Below are 17,371 nucleotides of genomic sequence, written 5' to 3'. Positions count from 1 at the left end.
CATAGGGCAATACAAAAGATGGATGGCATTGCCGTGTATGGAACAGTGCAGTTTAAGCTCTTCTTTGGCTTTCTCAGCATTGTCTTTTATAGAGCAGGATTCCAGAGCCCGAGTTGTTGAGAGCCACGTGGATAATAAATAACACCACCAGCCTTTGAGCTCCCAACACAAACCACGGATGTAAAAGCTTTGTAAAGGAGGGCCAGGGCCACAGCTCCTTCTAACCTTGGATTGCAAACGCACCGTTTCCACAAGTTGAGTGTGTCCATGTGGAGCACAGTTTATCAGAGGTGTTCTGCTGAAGGTGATTCCTTCTAGCAAGCCCTCAGAACGTCCTTTATCTCCTTCCTTTGTGAAGAATCCCTTGGGAAAGCTGAATCATTCATCTGGGTCCTGGAAACCTGCTTAGTTTGATGGTGAAATCACTCATCTCCCAGATTAATAACTGAGATGAGCTTTTTGCCCGGGCTCTCTGCATTTCTTTGTGTGAGGGATAATGGGAACCACAGAGAGTTGTGCTGCTGAGGATGATGTGTCTGATTTGAAACCTGATCATTGACATAATGAATTGGTACCTAAAGAGCTGTTTAACCCAAGGGCAGGTTCCAGTGTCTGGCACTTCAGTGTCTCCGTGATTCTTGCCTTTGCTGAAGCTGTGAGTATTCCATTCTTGAGCAAATGAATAGGCTCCTTAGGGAGAGCAGTGCACAGTGGATGAGGATATCCTCAGCTGTCTTAGAAGACCATGGTGAGTGAGGAGCTGCCCTCTACCATCTCTCAGTGATAGTGTGTTTGCCCACAACACTGTGCGGATGCTCTTTGGAGGCTGCCACGCTGGACTCTGAGGCCCTGAACTGAGCTCCTGATTAACGTTGTCTCTTCTGTTTGCTTTTCTTTCTCTGCTGCTTTCCTCCTTTTCCTGCTGTAACCCAGAAAAACTGATTGAGGGACTCAAATCTCCTGAGACTGCGCTTCTGCTCCCTGATATCCTGCCTCTCGCTGACCCCTTCGGTAGCACCTCAGATGCTGTGAATGGTAAAGAGAAACCCAGGGTGCCCCCTCCCCTCTGTCTTACACAGCATGTCTTGTCCTGCATGCTGCCTCTGCGTGTTGACCCCACTGGGCTCCCAAAACAGCTGCTGCTGTTGGGGAAACTCAGTGCAATGGGAAGCTATGGATGATGTGAGGGTGCTGAGGCGCTGGCACAGGGTGCCCAGAGAAGCTGTGGCTGCCCCATCCCTGGCAGTGCTCAAGGCCAGGTTGGACACAGGGGCTTGGAGCAAGCTGCTCTAGTGGAAGGGGTCCCTGCCCGTGGTTGGAGCTGAATAAGCTTTAAGATCCCTTCCAACCCAAACCATTCCATGATTCAAAAACAGATGTGCCTGTTCTCTGTGAGAACAGCAAAGACTTGGTGTTTACATTTAAACTCTAAGCTTACTGATGTGGCACAGCAACCATGGTTGTGCCTGCAGTGTTTGCCTGCTCACGGTAGAAGAAAGTTAAAAGCTGACTGAAGGAGATACAAGAACTCCTCTGTTTCTGCTAAAGGCTCAGTGTGGAACCATGGTCCATGTCTCCATCGGCCCTCAGCAGGGTGACGAGGGAGCATTGCCTTTGGCCTGGGGCATATGCTGGGAATCAATGTGCCCAGACCCAACAGGCTTCATATATGTTTCAGAATCATGTTTTTTATCTACTTGTCTGATGTACTAAAGGCTGACAATTGCAAGCTGCAGGCAGTTGCAGTCGGCTCCTGTTGTGGGTTTGGGTCCCAGCCATGTCCCCTGGTTAGCTGGTTGCAACCTCTGTAGCTCTGAATAGGAAGGTGGGAAATGGGTCCTGTTCTTTCTTCTTCTCCCTTCTGCAGTCTTTGGCAGTTGTCTGAATACCCTTAGATAATGACCCTGCAAATCACACACACTGCTATGCAAGCAGAAATAGTCATGAATCTCTCCTAGGCTGAGCAATCAGACCGTTTCTGGTCCTAGCATTTGAGGGCATCCTTGCTCATTGGTCATTCCCTTGATGTTGGTCCTCGAGGAAGAGACCCAGACAGGTATGACCGTGGCAGTTACCCCTTCCCTTTCTATGCAGCCTCTATAAATAACTCAGTTTGGATCCACGGAATGGGCACCAGCATTAAATGATGCTGGGGACTTGTGTTCTCCCTGAGATACTGAGTTCCAAGTCTTCACCACCTCTCTGTAGGGTGCTCCGCTCAAAATGGGACAGAAAGATGCCACAGCTTCTCTTTTGCCAAGCTTAACTGGGACTACATTAAGGGTTCTGCAGTGGGAATTTGAGTGATCTGTTACTTCTGATGCAGGGGGACACTTTAAAGGTCGATGTTTCCCTTGTGCTGGCTAAAGATCTAGTTATTTACCCAGCCTCAGGCCTTCAGACACTGATGTGTCCGAGTCCTCCTTCGGGATTGCATTAGCATCGGTCTAACTTCAGCCTGGTGTTGCTGCCAGCGTAGCTGCCATGTGTTCAAGGGTCACTAAAGCATTCAGACAGCTGCTGCCTTAATTCCTCCTAATGCTGCCTCTTGCAAACTGACCTCTGGCTTCTCCTCTGCTCTGCTGCTCCCCACGTGTGGAAAGGAAAAGCTGACGTAGCCGTGGAGAGTCTCATTCCAGGCCTGGAGGCTCCGCTGCCCCAGCGCCTCGTCTCGCAGACCGAGTCGGTGGCCTCCAACAGAACAGGTTGGTGAGGCAGGAGGGTGTTGGTTGGGGCACAGGGTTGTGTCGTACCCCTGTGGGCTGTGGGAATCACATAAGCACCCCTTCTCCTGCTGCTTTGCCCACCAGGGGAAACTGGGCTTGCTTCTGTGTCTTGGAAGCAGATGCTGTGTGGTTCCTCGGAGGTCAGGGTTGCTTGTCTCCCTGTACAAGAGCACTGGGCTCCTTCAGCCCACTACAGAGCTGTAGGTGCTGGAGTATTGCTCCAATGAAGTGCTTTAGAAATCTGGAGCAGTCAGATTTCTGACTTTTCTGCTGGACTGGGACACCGTAGGAAACGGTTCCTATCCCTTTGTTTCTGGGAAGGCCATGGAATTGGAGCAAGTCCGGAGAAAGGCACCAAGATGATAAAGGGGATGGAGCAGCTCCTGTATGGAGCCAGGCTGAGAACATTGGGGCTGTTCAGCCTGGAGAAGAGAAGCTGTGTGGAGACCTCAGAGCAGCTTCCAGTGTCTGAAGGGGGCTACAAGGATGCTGGAGAGGGGCTCTTCATCAGGGACTGTAGGGATGGGACAAGGGCTGATGGGTTCAGACTGAAACAGGGGGAGTTCAGGTTGGAGATAAGGCAGAAGCTCTTCCTGTGAGGGTGCTGAGGCTCTGGCACAGGGTGCCCAGAGAAGCTGTGGCTGCCCCATCCCTGGCAGTGTTCAAGGCCAGGTTGGACAGAGGGTCTTGGAGCAAGCTGCTCCAGTGGAAGGGGTCCCAGCCTGTGGCAGGGGTTGGAACTGGGTGAGCTTTAAGGCCCTTTCCACCCCAAACCAGTCTGGGATCTGCCCACTTTGGCTGCAGGTGGACTTGAGGTCCATCTTCTCAGAGATCTCCTATGAAATAGGCTGCACATTCACTTTTTTTGCCAGAGTTTTGCCCTTCATCTCTCTTCCCTTCCCAAACTCCCCTTTTGCTGCCCCTACTTTAACCTGTCACTTGTGTGGGATCTTGTGGTTGTGTCCTGGGCTTTAGAGGGCAGTGAGACCCAGGGAATGTGTTACTTGTTCCTGAAGGCGTTGGGAGTCCCCCTGCCCTCACTGCAGAGCAGCAGGGAGTGTTCCCACCACAACAAATGATACTGGGAAAAGGGATGTGGGAACATGAGCTTAACAGTGTTTGTGTCCTGTTTAATGCTACCTCGTGGATGCTAACGTGGATTCAGACTCTCTCACTGGGGAAGACTCTCTGCTTGACTGTTCTCTGCTTTCTAACCCTGCTGCTGACCTCGTGGATGAGTTTGCTCCGGTAGCTTTCGCAGCTCAACCTCACAAAGGTAAAACTGTCCCTTTGTCTCTTCACACCTCCCGGTCCTGGGACGTGCTCTGTAGCTGCTCCCAGTTCACACAGTCAGATGCTCTCATCCATGGTGGTGGTTTTTCTTTTTCCCCAAGCCATTGCTTTGTTTCCTTCCCAAGCTGGTTAAACTTGGACTGCACATTGAAGTACTAAGGGAAAAGGATAAATGAAAGCATTCAGCTTGACTGTAAAGACAAGGTTTCCATGAAGCAAGGATGCAGCAGAAGGGATACAATAGGTTTAAAGGGCAGGCTTGTGTATGCAGCCCTTCTTCAGGTTCATAAGTGAATGCCGTCTGGTTTTGCTCTTTGTACATGGTGTTTAAGACCTGATTTTTGGGCTGTATTATTCATTCTGGAAGGGAGCCTGACACCCATCTGTACCAGTGACAGGGGTTTGTGACACTAAAGGGGTTTGTTAGCATGTGAGGCATGGGACTGAGCTCTTCCAGATCTCGAAGCTGTTTTCCTTTTCAGAGGCTAGCAGGAGAAGGCTCTTGAGTCAAACTTCAGCCTCACAGCAGGGGTGAAAGCAGGCCTGTAAGTGCAATACCCAACTGAGAAGTGGAACAGCTTTATAGTAACCCAAGAAAGCAGAGCTGGTGAGGAGAAGCAACCCCTGTGTGGCCCATCCCAAGAGCTGCAGATCAGCTCTTGCAGTGTTTGAGCTCTAGGGCAGCTCTGGGAACACTGCAGTGACCGGAGCTCTCTGCTCTTTCCACTAACACGAGTAGAGGGCCCTGGGAAGCTGGGTCCTAACTCCACATAGCACCTGCCTACTATGGGCTAAAGCAGTTGGGCGCAGTGGGGACAACGCCAGGTGTTAGTGGGTGACTGCCATAAAGCCAGGCTTGTAGTGACTATGGGGGTGCTACACATCCACCTGGGTGGGAGGAAGACCAGGACTTCTGTGCTATTTACTGCCTTCAACAGAGGCCCATAGCACAGATGTTGACTGCTGAGTGCCCCTCGATGCTGGGTTTTGCTTAGCTCACTTGGTGAGTATCCCTATAGCAACAGAGAATGATCTGTGCTCGGAGGACTCGCTGGAAAACCAGTCTGGAATCCATTCTTACACTTGATATGCACTTCAAAATGAGCTTGTGCTTTCTTCATAGAGCTTTTGGGTTTAAACAAGCACATGCTGTAATACACTTTGAGTAAATGGCTTGGCATGTACGTGGAGCAGTTATTCCTCCGTGTGTGGAGCACAGCAAAGCCCTAACACCATGGGTGGGACAAGGAATGAATGGACCCCCTGGGCTGCTCTGCTGTTCCCTCTGGGATGAGGAGGACTTGCATTTCCTGGGGAAAATTGAGACTTTAAAACCTTCCCAAATCTCATTTCTGGCTTGTTTTCCAGCCCAGCTCTGGGTGTCATCATTCACTGTACATCCCTCTCAGTCCCTTTCTGTTTGCTTCTGTGTGCAGTCCTGGCTTTGAGGATAGCTCTGAGGCAGATGCTGCTGTCCATGGGCATAGCCAGCCTGTGGCACTGCAATGCTGCAAGTTATGGTGGGACCAGGAGGACATGAAAGAGCAGCCACAATGTGCTGTGTCCTTCACTAGGCTCCTCCTCTTTGCATCTCCCAAGTGCAGCACAGGCTGTAGGTATGGGAGAAGGGAGAATTCTCCTTCTGGTGAGGTTCAGTCCCTGAGGAGAGCTCAGAGGCTTTTGGAGGAGTTTTACCCAAGCAAGGCCACTCATCAGCCTGTTCTTCCCTTATAGTCCACAGTTAAGCAGTGCCCCTTCAGTAGCTTCTTGTACAGCAAACTGCAGGGCTGTGAGCTATTGTGTGGTTAAAGGGAGGGAAATGGAAGTAGGAGGCTTGCAAAGGCTCCCAGGTAGGTTGAGAAGAGCCAGAGTGATGGCAAGAAGAGGCTTTGTGTTGATGAAGCATCTCTGTGGTTTTGACACCTCACAGGCCAGGCTCCTCTCTGGGTCTCATCCTTCAGAGGACAGGGTGTTACCACAGGTGGTTTCTTCCTTCATCTCACCTAAAATCTGTTATCAGATTTGTCAGCTTTAGGTAAAGAGCTTTTATTCTTGATGGGAGTCAAACAGCAATCTGCTTGTTCCTTAGAAATGATCAGCTTGACTTTCATGTAGCGATTGAGGACCAGATTTTGGCAGGTATTTTAGGTGTCTAAGGTGTAATAAGCAGTGATGCACAGCAAGAGCCTCTGAAGGTGTGTAATTGCCTGATAAGGCAGATAAATGTCTCAGCTACTGTGGAGCTGGTTGAAAGTGCCTCCCACCAAGTGTCTCACTGCAGCTGACGTGGTTTGAGATCAATGGAATTGATGTGTCAGGGCTGCTCCTGGGGCCTTTAAACCCTCTCTAGTGATGTCTTCAGGCGCTTGAAATCTGACTGCACGTTGCACTGCTTGCTTTATCATCCCTGCTGAAAACTCAGGGCTTTTGTCTCATGGAGATGACTGGAGTTCCTTCTGTGGTGGTTCTCTTCTTTGGTTCTTTCCCCCCTCCAGTCCTTTCCTTCTCCTTGTGCATGGGGGTTGGAACTGGATGACCTTAAGGTCCCTTCCAACCCTACCTATTCAATGACTCTATGAGGGCTGGTAGCCAGACTGCTCTCAAGCTGTCCTAATACCTGCCAGCCACTGGATGATGATGGAGAACACCTTCAGACCTAAGGAGCTTAAGCCCTGGGCTTTTACCACAGCTTTGAGCTGTGGCAATGGCTAAGCCTTCAGATTAGCCACGTTTTATTGTGGTTCTCATGACTTGGCTTGCTTTTGGTTTGCCTGCCTTCCACTTGTGTATTTCTCTTATTCTTTACCTTGTTTCCCAAAGGCTTACCAGCTTTATTCACCTTTTCAGTGAAACTCCTGCTTCTAAACCCTGCCTCTGAAAACATAAAAGATGCTCTAACACTTTTCAGCCATTCTAACCAGCCTTCTCTGCTGTCTTTGCTTCTTTACCTCTGTTTCTCCTTTACGCTGCAGAAGATACTAACCTGATATCAGGCTTTGATGCTCCTGAGGGCTCTGAAAAGGTGACAGAAGATGAGTTTGACCCAATTCCAGTGTTGATATCCAAAAATTCACAAGGTAAGCCAGGCCGTGGGGGCGAAAAGGGTAGGGAAAAGGAAAGCAATGGCTGTAAATCAGTTGTGGGGCAGTGGTGCTGCAGCACATATGAGCTAGTTCAAATCATCAGCTGTAAGAGACCAGCACTGCAGTGTTTAGTGAGCTTAGTCTTCCCCTGATGTACCCTGGCCTTGAAACCTCTCCATACTCCGTGAGAAGACTGCATGCCCAAAAAGACAATGGACATGGGAGCGCCTTTAGAGCCCATGAGGCCAGGCAGGGCACAGACACCTCTGTGGCTAATGCACAGCAGAGAACTGGGTTCTCCTATGCCTTAGCTACTGTTCAAGCCAGTGGAAGGAAGCCCTTTGACTTCTAAGCTAAGTTGGCATGAGGCACAAGGAAGGGAGATGATGATAACCCTTTATACCACTCAGATTCCTGCTGAAAGGGAATGCTGATGCCTTTCAAAGGCATTTGTGGGAGCCGGGGGCAAGAGGTTTGGTAGATGCCACCCCCTTCCTTTGAAGAGCTTTTAAGCAGGGTCCTTAGGCCGCAGGCTGGGAAGTTTCTCCTTTCACAGCATTCCCGTGACCTGGATCACACTCGTGTGATCTTTGCAACCAGTTTCAGCCTTACTTAGGGTTAATATGAGCAGCTCTGTTCCCTTACAACAGATAACAGTGCTGCATCTCCTGGCTCTTGCAGGGACAGAAGCAGGCAGCCTTTTGCTGTCCCATCAGTCAGATAGGTCTCTGCAGTTGAAAGGTTTGGGTCATGCTAATGCTGGTTTAAAGCCAAACTCCAAGGCTCCCTTTTGATCCTGTGTTGATTCTGTCTTTGGTTTGGATGGGTTTTTAAGCTGGATTGTAGAAGTTCATTGACTTCCCTAAGGCCCCTTTTTGTTTGCAGCAGGAATGTGCTATACCCCTGCTCTGCTTCCACTGCTAGCTTGCAAAGACTGACACTCATCAGGTAGAAACCCTGCTCCTGCTGAAAGACAGAGATTTCTACCAAAGCTGGGCCATATATACCTTGGTATATGTACAAGGCATATATATACCTTGAATAAAGAGGAGCATCTCCCCTTCAGTATCAAAATACCACTTAGAGAAAGCCACCTGATAGCTCCACTCTCCTTGCAGTGGTCGCCAACTTAAAGATGCTCTTCAAACAGCAACTGAATGCCAAGATTTAAAACCTTTAATAGCCCTTTCTATAGACTAAAAACCTTTAATAGTCCTTCCTATAGATTTAAAACCTTTAATAGTCCTTTCTGTAGATATAAAACCTTTAATAGTCCTTTCTATAGGCTCTGCAGTTGTATTCACTTGATAGATCCTTTAGCAAGGACAGAATTCTGCAGCTTAGGTGCAAGCCTTGGGAAGAGGAAATGATTGCTGCTGTGATGTTTTGCCATGCAAGCCAGTTAGGATGGGGTGGTGGGAAGCGGGTGGAAGAGCGAGCCGGGAATGCTGTTGATGTGATACAAGCAATGAGAAGAGCTTGAGCAAATTTGCTGGTTTGCTTTGACTTTTGTCTTGCTTGCTTGATCTTGAACATCTGAAACTGTCGTGTGTGCGTGTCCTGTTCACTACTGAATTCCTATCTCTCACACTTTCAGGTGGGCATTCTAGAAACAACAGTGGAAGCTCTGAGTCCAGTCTTCCCAACATAGCCAGGTCTTTGCTGCTGGTGGATCAGCTCATAGACCTGTAGCAGTGACACAGTAGCAGACGCAGTTTCTGTAACGTACCTAACCCTCCGTTTTCAGTTCCAGAAGAGTTCCCTTCGCGCGTGGTCCTTTTGGCCTTTTTGGTTTTGCTGCTTTGGTTGCTTTCGTTTTCTCCTCCCTTCAAAGGAAACCAAATCTGCTGCCAGGAGCCACTCACCCACCTTTGCCCCTGTCCCCTCCCCAGGCCCTGGGAAAGAGTCTGGCTCAGGTCTCCAGGTAGCCCCATCCTCTCTAAAGCTGGTCAAAGCCTTCTGCACGTGTCTCTATAGCCTGTGTGTAAAGGGAGCACCATCCTTAGCCACCCTGCTGAGATGTCCACATAGCACCATGGAAAGCCTCACTACATGAATTAGAGAACTGGAGCTGATGTGCGATCCACAGACTCCTTTCTCCTTAGAGTAGGGCATGAACTGCTGTGTTTAAAGCTTTGGGTTTGGGTTTTGGTTTGTTCCTGTGTTCTGCTGAATGGGCAGGGGGGGTGTCCCTCTCCTGCACAACACGGGTTAGGAGAGCTGAGGTTTCTCAGTTACCCATGGAGGAGGTACAGTTCCTTCCTCTGAAGTACCTCTGGTGATGGTGCATTGAAGAGAGCTTTCTCGACTGCCCCCAGCTCTTTAACAACCCTGCTTGTGAATGAACTGCGCTTCCTTGGGGAGGGGAAAACCTCACCCAAACCTGATTGTTAAAGCTGCAGCAATGACCCCAGGGGAGCTCTTGGAAGGTTTGTGAACCAACTCCATGTGAGTATGGCTGTGACGTGCGTTTTGCTGACCCTCATTTGGATGAGAAGGGCGTTGTGGCAGCAGCAGATGTATTCCCTGTGACTTCTTTCCTGTGTTAGACTGGAAGAAAAAAGCAGATTCCCCCCCACCCACCTGTAAATTGTGTATGAATCAAATCGTCCTCCGGTCATTTGTCTATTTTTAACCCTGGTTTTAGTCCAGCATCTGGTATCTGTTCTGGGTTCCCCGTTATCTTTGTACCTGCATATAGTGCAAACCAGTTGAGTATGGAACACATTTGTTTCAGTAGACAAAGATTACCGTGGACTTCACTCCTCAGTCTGTGTGGAACAAGCATGCACTTGGTTCGGGTGGTTTGAAGTTCAGTGCTGCTACGACTCGATGGGGTTTTACCTTTTCTTTTCCCTTCCCACGCTTAGTTGGTCCATCAGCTGGATACACTAACCTGGGTTTCACTGGCTTCTGGTCCTGAAGGCTGGGATTCCTATCTTGTATTTGAAAGCTCTTTCTGAACGGAAGGACTCTTCCTCTGTAGTGGAATACTTCCTAGCTTCCTGCTAACCTTGTGTATGTGTACGTAGCTGTATTAGTACTAAGTGCAGTTTCCCATGTGCGAAAGTAGGAACGACTGAAACCTGTATGTACTGACCTCTTGCTAAGAAGGAAAGAAATCCAAGCTCGTGACTCCTCCTTTCCTCTCTCCAGCCTCTCTGCTCTTCCCCACCCCGACACTTAGTTGAACAAATCCTGTACATAGAACCACCATGGATGGTGTCCGCTCTCCATTCCTCTTCTTTTTCCAACCTTACTAATAAAAGTATTGCTGAAGTGTGTTGTATCATTCCCTGTGTATACTGCACTTCCCAAGAGAAGCTTTACATGAGAACTGTTGGAAATGACCTTAGTCCAATTGTGGATAGAAACCTCATTATTTTTTTGGGTTTATATTCCTAAAGCACAGGCGAGCTGGACTGGAACCCATGAAGATGTTATAGATAGAAAGTTATTGTATAGTCAGATACTGAGATTATATGAAAAGAGAATGGATTTTACAAAGTAACCATCTACTGTATATTAGAAACAAAGATTTCTGTGAATTAAAGTACTTTTAAAGAATGTTTAAGGTTTTAAATCTAATGGCACTTGTTCGAGGGAGTTGTTCTGGAACGAACTCTAAATGCACTGGGTTGTGAATAATGCTATTAAATAAGCAGATGTGAATGGTTATTTTATTGCTCTTTCCAGTAGCTGTTCCTGGAGCTGGGTGGGAAATGGTACAGTGGAAGCTTGCATTTGAGAGGTGTCTGTTATCTTGACCTCCCTCATCCCAAAGGACTTGTGGAATGAATGGAAAATGAGAGATGGAATGAGTGGAGATTTGGGATTCGGTTTAAGCTCTCCGAACCCCGTGCCTGCCCTATAGGTGCTGGTGTGCTGCTGGATGTGGAGGCTGCTGCTGCGAAGGGACAAAGTGAACTTGCCTGCCTGGGAGCCATTGGGTGCAGTCCCAAAGTGGTGCCAGAATAAGGCTCATAGTGATGGTTGGAGCCTTCTTGGAAGCTATGGGAGATGTTTGTGTCCCCTTGTGAGAAGGTCGCAGGGTTGGTGGTGGTAAGGAACACAGCAGATTCTCCTTCCTGCCCTAATGGGCTGGAGCTTGTGGTGGGGTTCTTGGCATTACCTGTTCAGGTGGATCCTCCTGGTAGGAGTTGTAGGTACTACCTCTGCAAGCACCCTACTGCATGGAGTAGCTGGAACTTCAGCCTCTCACAGGCCACTTACCGAAGCGAATGGCAGCTGGAGTGAATGTGTGCAGAGCAAAGTTCTTTTTAGAGGGGGCTTCTTGTGAATGAATGATGGCAAATGAATGAGGATGGCATCCTTCAGCCTGAAAGCTTGCAGGATGTTGCCTCCAGAGACTTCCCAAACCTCCTGCCTTCAAAATGGATTGGAAAAGAAAGAAACACTTACTACAGTGGAGGTTTAGATGCGATTCAGGCCAGAGTTCAGCAGGTTTTGGGTGTCCAAGCAAACACCAATGTGGAGCATGTGGGCCTCTGACTGCAGAAGGTCATCGTGCACGTGGTGTGCTGCAGTATATGTGTGTGTCTGCATGGAGCACGGCGTTCCCCTTTTTAGCCATTACGTTTCCTAGTTCAGGAGCTCGCAGGGAGCAGCGTTGGGAATGGTCGGTGTGAATGTACTGGGATGGAGTGCTCAGATGAACGAGTGAGACCAGTTCCTGTGACTTCTCCTTGCTGAGGTGATGGGCACTGCCCATCAGAACTGCAGCACCCAGCAGGAACCAGGGGATGGGGTGGGAAGGGGTTTTCTTTGTGTTCATTTCTCACCCTGGCAGAAGCTGTGCTCTGGGCCAGCCATGCCAATGCACCGAAGCACGGGCTCTCTGCACAGCATGGGATCTCCTTGTGCCTCAGGTGGTTGGAAGGATGGTACCAACGTGAGACTCGTGCTCCTGCCCTTTCTCGAGGCTTAACCCCTAGAAACTCACCTTGTGTTCTTGTGGATGGAACACGGGGCTTGTGCACAGTACCAACGGGGGGTACTAACGCTTCATTCTGCTCCCCAGATGATGCAGTCATGGTGATGCTGAGCTTTGGTGTTCTCAGAGCGTTGTATGGGGCTGCTCTGTCTTGAGGTTTGTTGCTTCCAGGAATGGGAATGCAAGGAGGAACTCCAGCGTTTCAGGAGCAAAGGCATGAGGAGTCCTTTGACCCTTTTCAAATGCCAAAGCAGTGATCCTGCGTGCTGGTGGTGGTGCTGAGTTTTAGATCCCTGTTCCTGCCTGTTGAGACCTCCCTGACTTTGGCTGGCTGAAATCAGGTGGAAGAGCAGCTTTAGGCTCTAGGAATGTCTCCATCTCCCCTTTCTTGTTCTGGGCTCAGCTCCAGCAATGAGCTCATCGTCCCAGTGGCTGCTCTGCCTCCTGCAGCCCCATCATGGGAAGAGTAATCGTTTTACAGCATTCCTGTCAGTTATTCCAGTACTTGGCCTCTTCAGGGCATGGTTTTCCTTAGAAGATGGGGAACTCCATGTGTTAGTGCTGTAACTCAGGGGTAAATGGTCTTGTAAATGCTATCTGATGGGGCATTACCAGGTGATAAGTGGTTTTAATGCTCAGGTTCTCCCTGCCTGGAGGGGGGTTTCTTTAGTACTTATCTCTGAACCTGGAATCCAGACTGATGGGCACAGGGGTAGGGCAGGACCCGAGCTGTAAGCTGAAGCTCGATGAAGACTTGATGCTGTAAAGGAGTGTGAGTGTGTGTGTGTGTGTGTGTGTGTGTGTGTGTGTGTGTGTGTGTGTGTGTGTGTGTGTTAAAACCTGGTTTCATTCAGAACCTAAGGGATGCTTCCCCATGAAGTCACGCACAGATCCTGAAGCCCAGAGGAGGAGGAGTTGGGGACACACACACACGAAAGAGGCAGCTGCCTGTTGCCTGTGTCCATCTTGGCCTAGGCAGGTGTTAGGAAGCGCTGCCTCTGCAGAAGAGGCATCTCTTTGTGTGTCTGTTCAGGCAAACCATCTGCCTGGCTCTTTTCAGGCCTCTTGCATGGTGTCAATGGGAGCGCAGGCAGGCAGAGGAGGGGCAGGGCTGCACACAGACAGGCGCTGTCTCACAGGGCTTGTCCTTTAGCAGCCCCTGGAGTGAGCCTTTCTGTGCTGTGCAGAACAAACGAACCCTTCTCGTGTGGAACCATCCCAGGCTCTCTGAGCTCAGACCTTGGAAGCATCCCTCAGCGCTGGCTGATTCCACTTCCCTGTCCTCTGAAGCCTCCTCTGCAAAGCCTGTAGCTGTGGCTGCTTGTGGGAGTGCACTGATTGTGTCTCATTAGCTCTAACCTGACCTTTACGCAAAGGGATCTGGGGGATTGCATATTTTGGTGTCTTAAGCGTAGCTCAGACCTTTATCTAACATGTAAGAGGAGGTGTCTAAGGCACTGCCCAGGCATGCTCCCAGATGTTAGCCAAAGGAAAACGCTGGCATGGGGATGTCTTCTTGTAGCGAGGCTGCTGCAGCTCCTTCTGGGCCTGTCCCTTTGCTTTCTGCCAAAGGAAGCAGATGGGACCCCAAGAACGTGGGAAGGAAAAAGTGCCTGAGGTCAGATGCTGTGGGATGGTGTCTGGAAGCCGGGTCTTCCTCCTTCAGCATCAGGAAAATAGAGCGTGGATTATAGCTGGTCCTCCTCTCTTGTCAGTAGATCCCCACGCTTCCCAGTGCGTGTTGCTGTTCCTGTGGCCATTTCCCTTCCTGCTGTGTTGCCTGGCAGCTCTGAAACCAGCTCAGCCCTGGAGGCCAGAAGGAGCTCCCACTGAAGCATCACTTCATTTTCTCCTCCCAGCCACCAGTTCTGGGCTCAGTGAGGAGGAAAACCGCTTCCCTCCTCACTCGGATGGGCAAAGAAAGCATCGGGAAAAGTCACTTTTCCAAAGGCAGTGTTCTGCCTGTTACACAAGGTCAGACGCGTGCTGCTCTGCCCTACGCAAACAGGCTCATACCGTGTCAACCCTCTTCTTGCCCTAAGTGTCGTCGCTTACACAAACGTAGGCACCTACTAACGCAAGGAGCTCTTTAAACAGGAGAATTCAGCTCAAATGACTGGTTTGTACTGGTTTTGTGCACCGAGGGGCACTGGTCTGCGTCCAGGTTCCCCATGATGAATGCCTTGTTCCTTCCCTTGTGTTCCTGCACGCGGTGTTTCCGTGAGAACCGGGGCATTCCGAGGCGGTTGCTTGATGTGGTCACTGGTTTTGCTCTGCTTCAACCCTCCTGATAACACCTGGTAAATGCATAACCAGCCTCCTGGAAGGAAACCCCGCCACACACGTACTGCTCCTGTGGGCTGAGGTTAGCATCTGGGCTTTAAAGTGCTGCTCGCACCATTCGCTTCAGGAAAGAGCGATAGTATTTTTGTAGGGTCACTTCTGGAATGTTCCTGTCTCTACACTGTCTTTCTGTAGCAGTGTAATGTATCCCAGTGAAGAGTTTCCCAATAAATACTGGTTTTGATGCCTAATGACTGACTGCTGTGTCTTTACTTGTGAGAAGGGGTTGACTTGCTGTGGAGGTGATGGAGAAGCTGTAAATGGGAATGATTCACCGGGTGATGCTCTCTTGTCATAGCAGGGTGTATTGGTTAGTACCTCACTTATCCATTAGATACCGTCATTACCCTCCTCATTCTTCCTGCGAGTCACACTGCTGCTTTTTCACATGCCTCTTTCCTATCCCCTTGCTAACAAGAGCCCAATGACACACTCCTAACCTGCCAGTAGTTCTCTGAAGGTAAGATATCTTGTGTTCTGTCTGTGCGAGTCGTAAGGCAAAGCCAACCCCATCTTGGGCTCTTCTACCCGGAGGAGCCCAGAACAGGAAGCCTCTCCCCACCCTGTCTTGTTACACTGACACAGAAGCCAGCCAGGTTGTTAGGGTTATGTTAGATGCTCAATTCGAAGCCGTGGTATGGAGTGTTGAAGATCATTTGCCTTGCAGTGATTTAAAGAATGCTGCTGTAGTTAGCTACAGGCTGACCTTCATCCTTTGAACTGTGTATGTTACTTTAGCAGGTTGCAGGGATCCATCCCTGTGTGTTTTACCTACCTGAGTGTAATTCCATGTACCCGTGGGATGGCTCACAGCAACAGAGGCTATGCCAAGCAGTACGTCTGCTTGTAGGGCAGTCAGCAAGCACCAGTACAGAATGAGGTGGCAGAACTTGGCTGCTTGCTGCAGCCCCACTCCAGCAGCACAATGTGAAAACCTCTCCTGTGGTGGTCGCTGTCGTGGGTGGCAGAGAAAAAAACCTTGTGGAAGGTGCTGAGGGGGTGCTGGGGTTGCCCATCTGTGTGTCAGACATCTTCCATCTCTTTCCGGGTTGTGAGCGGTGCTGAGCTGTGTCACTTCATGTGTCTTCAGTCCCTTCCCTTGTATGTTCTTTCATTTGCCCTCCTTCTCCTTCCCATTTTCCATGCGTGATGGTGGTTTAACTCTGAACAGCATGTTTCTTGTGTAACAAGTACCCTTCTTATGTACGACTGAGGAGATGGAGCTTGTTGAGTAACGCTCTTCTCTTGCGTTTTTAGGTCTGCAGAGGGATCCAGCCCTATTCCCAGTGGTAGCTCTTGAGCCCTGTAAAGGACCTTCTGGCAGTGATGGACTTGCTCCGTACAAGGGTCGGTGTGAGATGCGGGAGGTGAAAACGCAGCACAACTCGGAGTCAGACTACTTGGCAAGAGATGGTCCTTCAAGCAACAGCTCCTTCTACAGCAGTGAAGGAGAGGGGACAGACCATGAAGGGGACATTCTGGATTGCAGCGGGTCCAGGCCGTTGCTGATGGATTCGGAAGAGGAGGAGGAAACCTGCAAGTTGTGCCCAGGGTTCCTGCAGTCTGTGCCCAGGGAAAGGCATGAGGCCTCCAAAGAAGATCCCCACTCCCAGCCTAGAGCAGGGGAGTCGTTGTTCCCTGCCTTCCAGTCACACACCGGGGAGGTTTTTAATGAGCCGGATGTCTTTGCCACGGCTCCTTTCCGAAGCGTGAGGAAAGTGCCTGATGAGGTGGATGTCTTTACCAAAGCTCCTTTTATCTCCAAGGGGAACATGGCTCTGAGGCATCCCGAAGAAGCAGACGTGTTTCTGAGAGCCCCTTTCACTAAAAAGAAAAGCGTGGAAGAGCTGACTTCCCATAGCACATCTAAAGAGTCATTCACACCTCCCATCCTCCTGGCTCAGGGAGGCGATGGCCAGCACCGAGCTAACCCCGGGATCCCAAGCCTGGACTCCGCAATGTGTGGGTCCACAGCCACGGCGAGAGCTCAGTATGCCTCTGCTGGCTTTCATCAGCCAGGAAGCCTTCATCCCTCTTCCATCAGAGCCGCAGAGCCCCAGGAGCACATCCCTGCTACAGGCTCTGTGCCGCCAGAGCAGGGTGGCACTGCGGGCGAGAGGAGCCCGGGAGGAGCCGCGCTGCCGCAGGAGGCCGTGCTGGGCTCCGTGGCTACCAAGCCTTTCCGTCCACAAGCCCTGTCCAAATACTCCCGTCACTACAGCCCGGAAGATGGGCCGGGGCTCGACGTGAAGCCCATCGCTGCTTACAAAGTGGTTTCCCAGGCCAACAGACAGGCGATAGCAGGATCTGTCTCTGTTGTCCCTCTGTCTTCCAGGACTACGGAGCTGCCCGGCGGGGATCCCTTTGCTGCAGCACCCTTTCCTTCCAAAGCAGGAAAGCAAAAGCCTTAATCTGCTGTGAGCTGGGAGGTGTGCTTCCCTAGGGCCACCTCCCACAGGACCTTGAACCTCTTAGTTGAAATGAATGATATAGCAATATATATATAAAAATAATTATTATTTTTGGGTCAGAACTCTATTTGCAGTGCTATATAGCTGAACCGTTTTAAGTTATGTTAGCCTCAAACCTGGCTCTCAGGATCTTCATATCCTTTTCAATTGCTTCTTACCTTCCTCCTCTCATTGTCGTCCTCTCCGTTTATTGTTTAGATGCTTTCCCAAACCAGTAATATTCCATATGTTCTGGTCCTGGCTGGGAAAATGCATTACAAGATGAATGAAAATGTTTATGGATTACAGAGCAAGTCAAGCGGGACTTGCTAGTGCTCTGGAAAGGAAGTGATTTCACAGGTTAAAGGGTTTTTGTGACTTCGTCCCTCTTTCCTATCAGTGCAAGACAGCAATGTTGTATATTCCTGCTGCTTGGCCGCGATGGCAAACCTGGCAGCCAAGCTCCAGAGTCTGTCGTGTGCATCCATAGGTGATGCCATGCAGGAGGCGGTGGCACCAGGG

General features: G+C 50.0%; 1 protein-coding gene across 5 annotated transcripts in view; it reads left to right on the top strand.

The window, feature by feature from the left end:
- AAK1 (AP2 associated kinase 1) overlaps positions 1-16,932 on the top strand; it is a 73,296-nt gene extending 56,364 nt beyond the window's left edge. For 2 of the 5 annotated variants that reach the window (XM_057402528.1, XM_057402527.1), the window contains 5 exons: positions 934-1,035; positions 2,604-2,705; positions 3,892-4,002; positions 6,992-7,096; positions 8,700-8,937. In XM_057402528.1, coding sequence (XP_057258511.1) covers positions 934-1,035; positions 2,604-2,705; positions 3,892-4,002; positions 6,992-7,096; positions 8,700-8,794 — 515 coding nt within the window. In that variant the 3' untranslated portion in view covers positions 8,795-8,937. Of the gene's footprint in view, positions 1-933; positions 1,036-2,603; positions 2,706-3,891; positions 4,003-6,991; positions 7,097-8,699; positions 8,939-15,656 lie in introns of those variants that run through there. The other 3 variants (XM_057402529.1, XM_057402530.1, XM_057402526.1) reach the window with 3 other exon arrangements.
- Positions 16,933-17,371: the final 439 nt, after the last annotated feature.

This window comes from Pezoporus wallicus, unplaced genomic scaffold, assembly GCF_028554395.1.
Source record: "Pezoporus wallicus isolate ANWC-B61680 ecotype Strahan unplaced genomic scaffold, APGP_CSIRO_Pwel_v1 contig_2348, whole genome shotgun sequence".
Classification (NCBI taxonomy): Eukaryota; Metazoa; Chordata; class Aves; order Psittaciformes; family Psittacidae; genus Pezoporus; species Pezoporus wallicus.
Note: the sequence above shows the minus strand (reverse complement) of the source record. Positions and strands in the feature narration are given on the sequence as shown.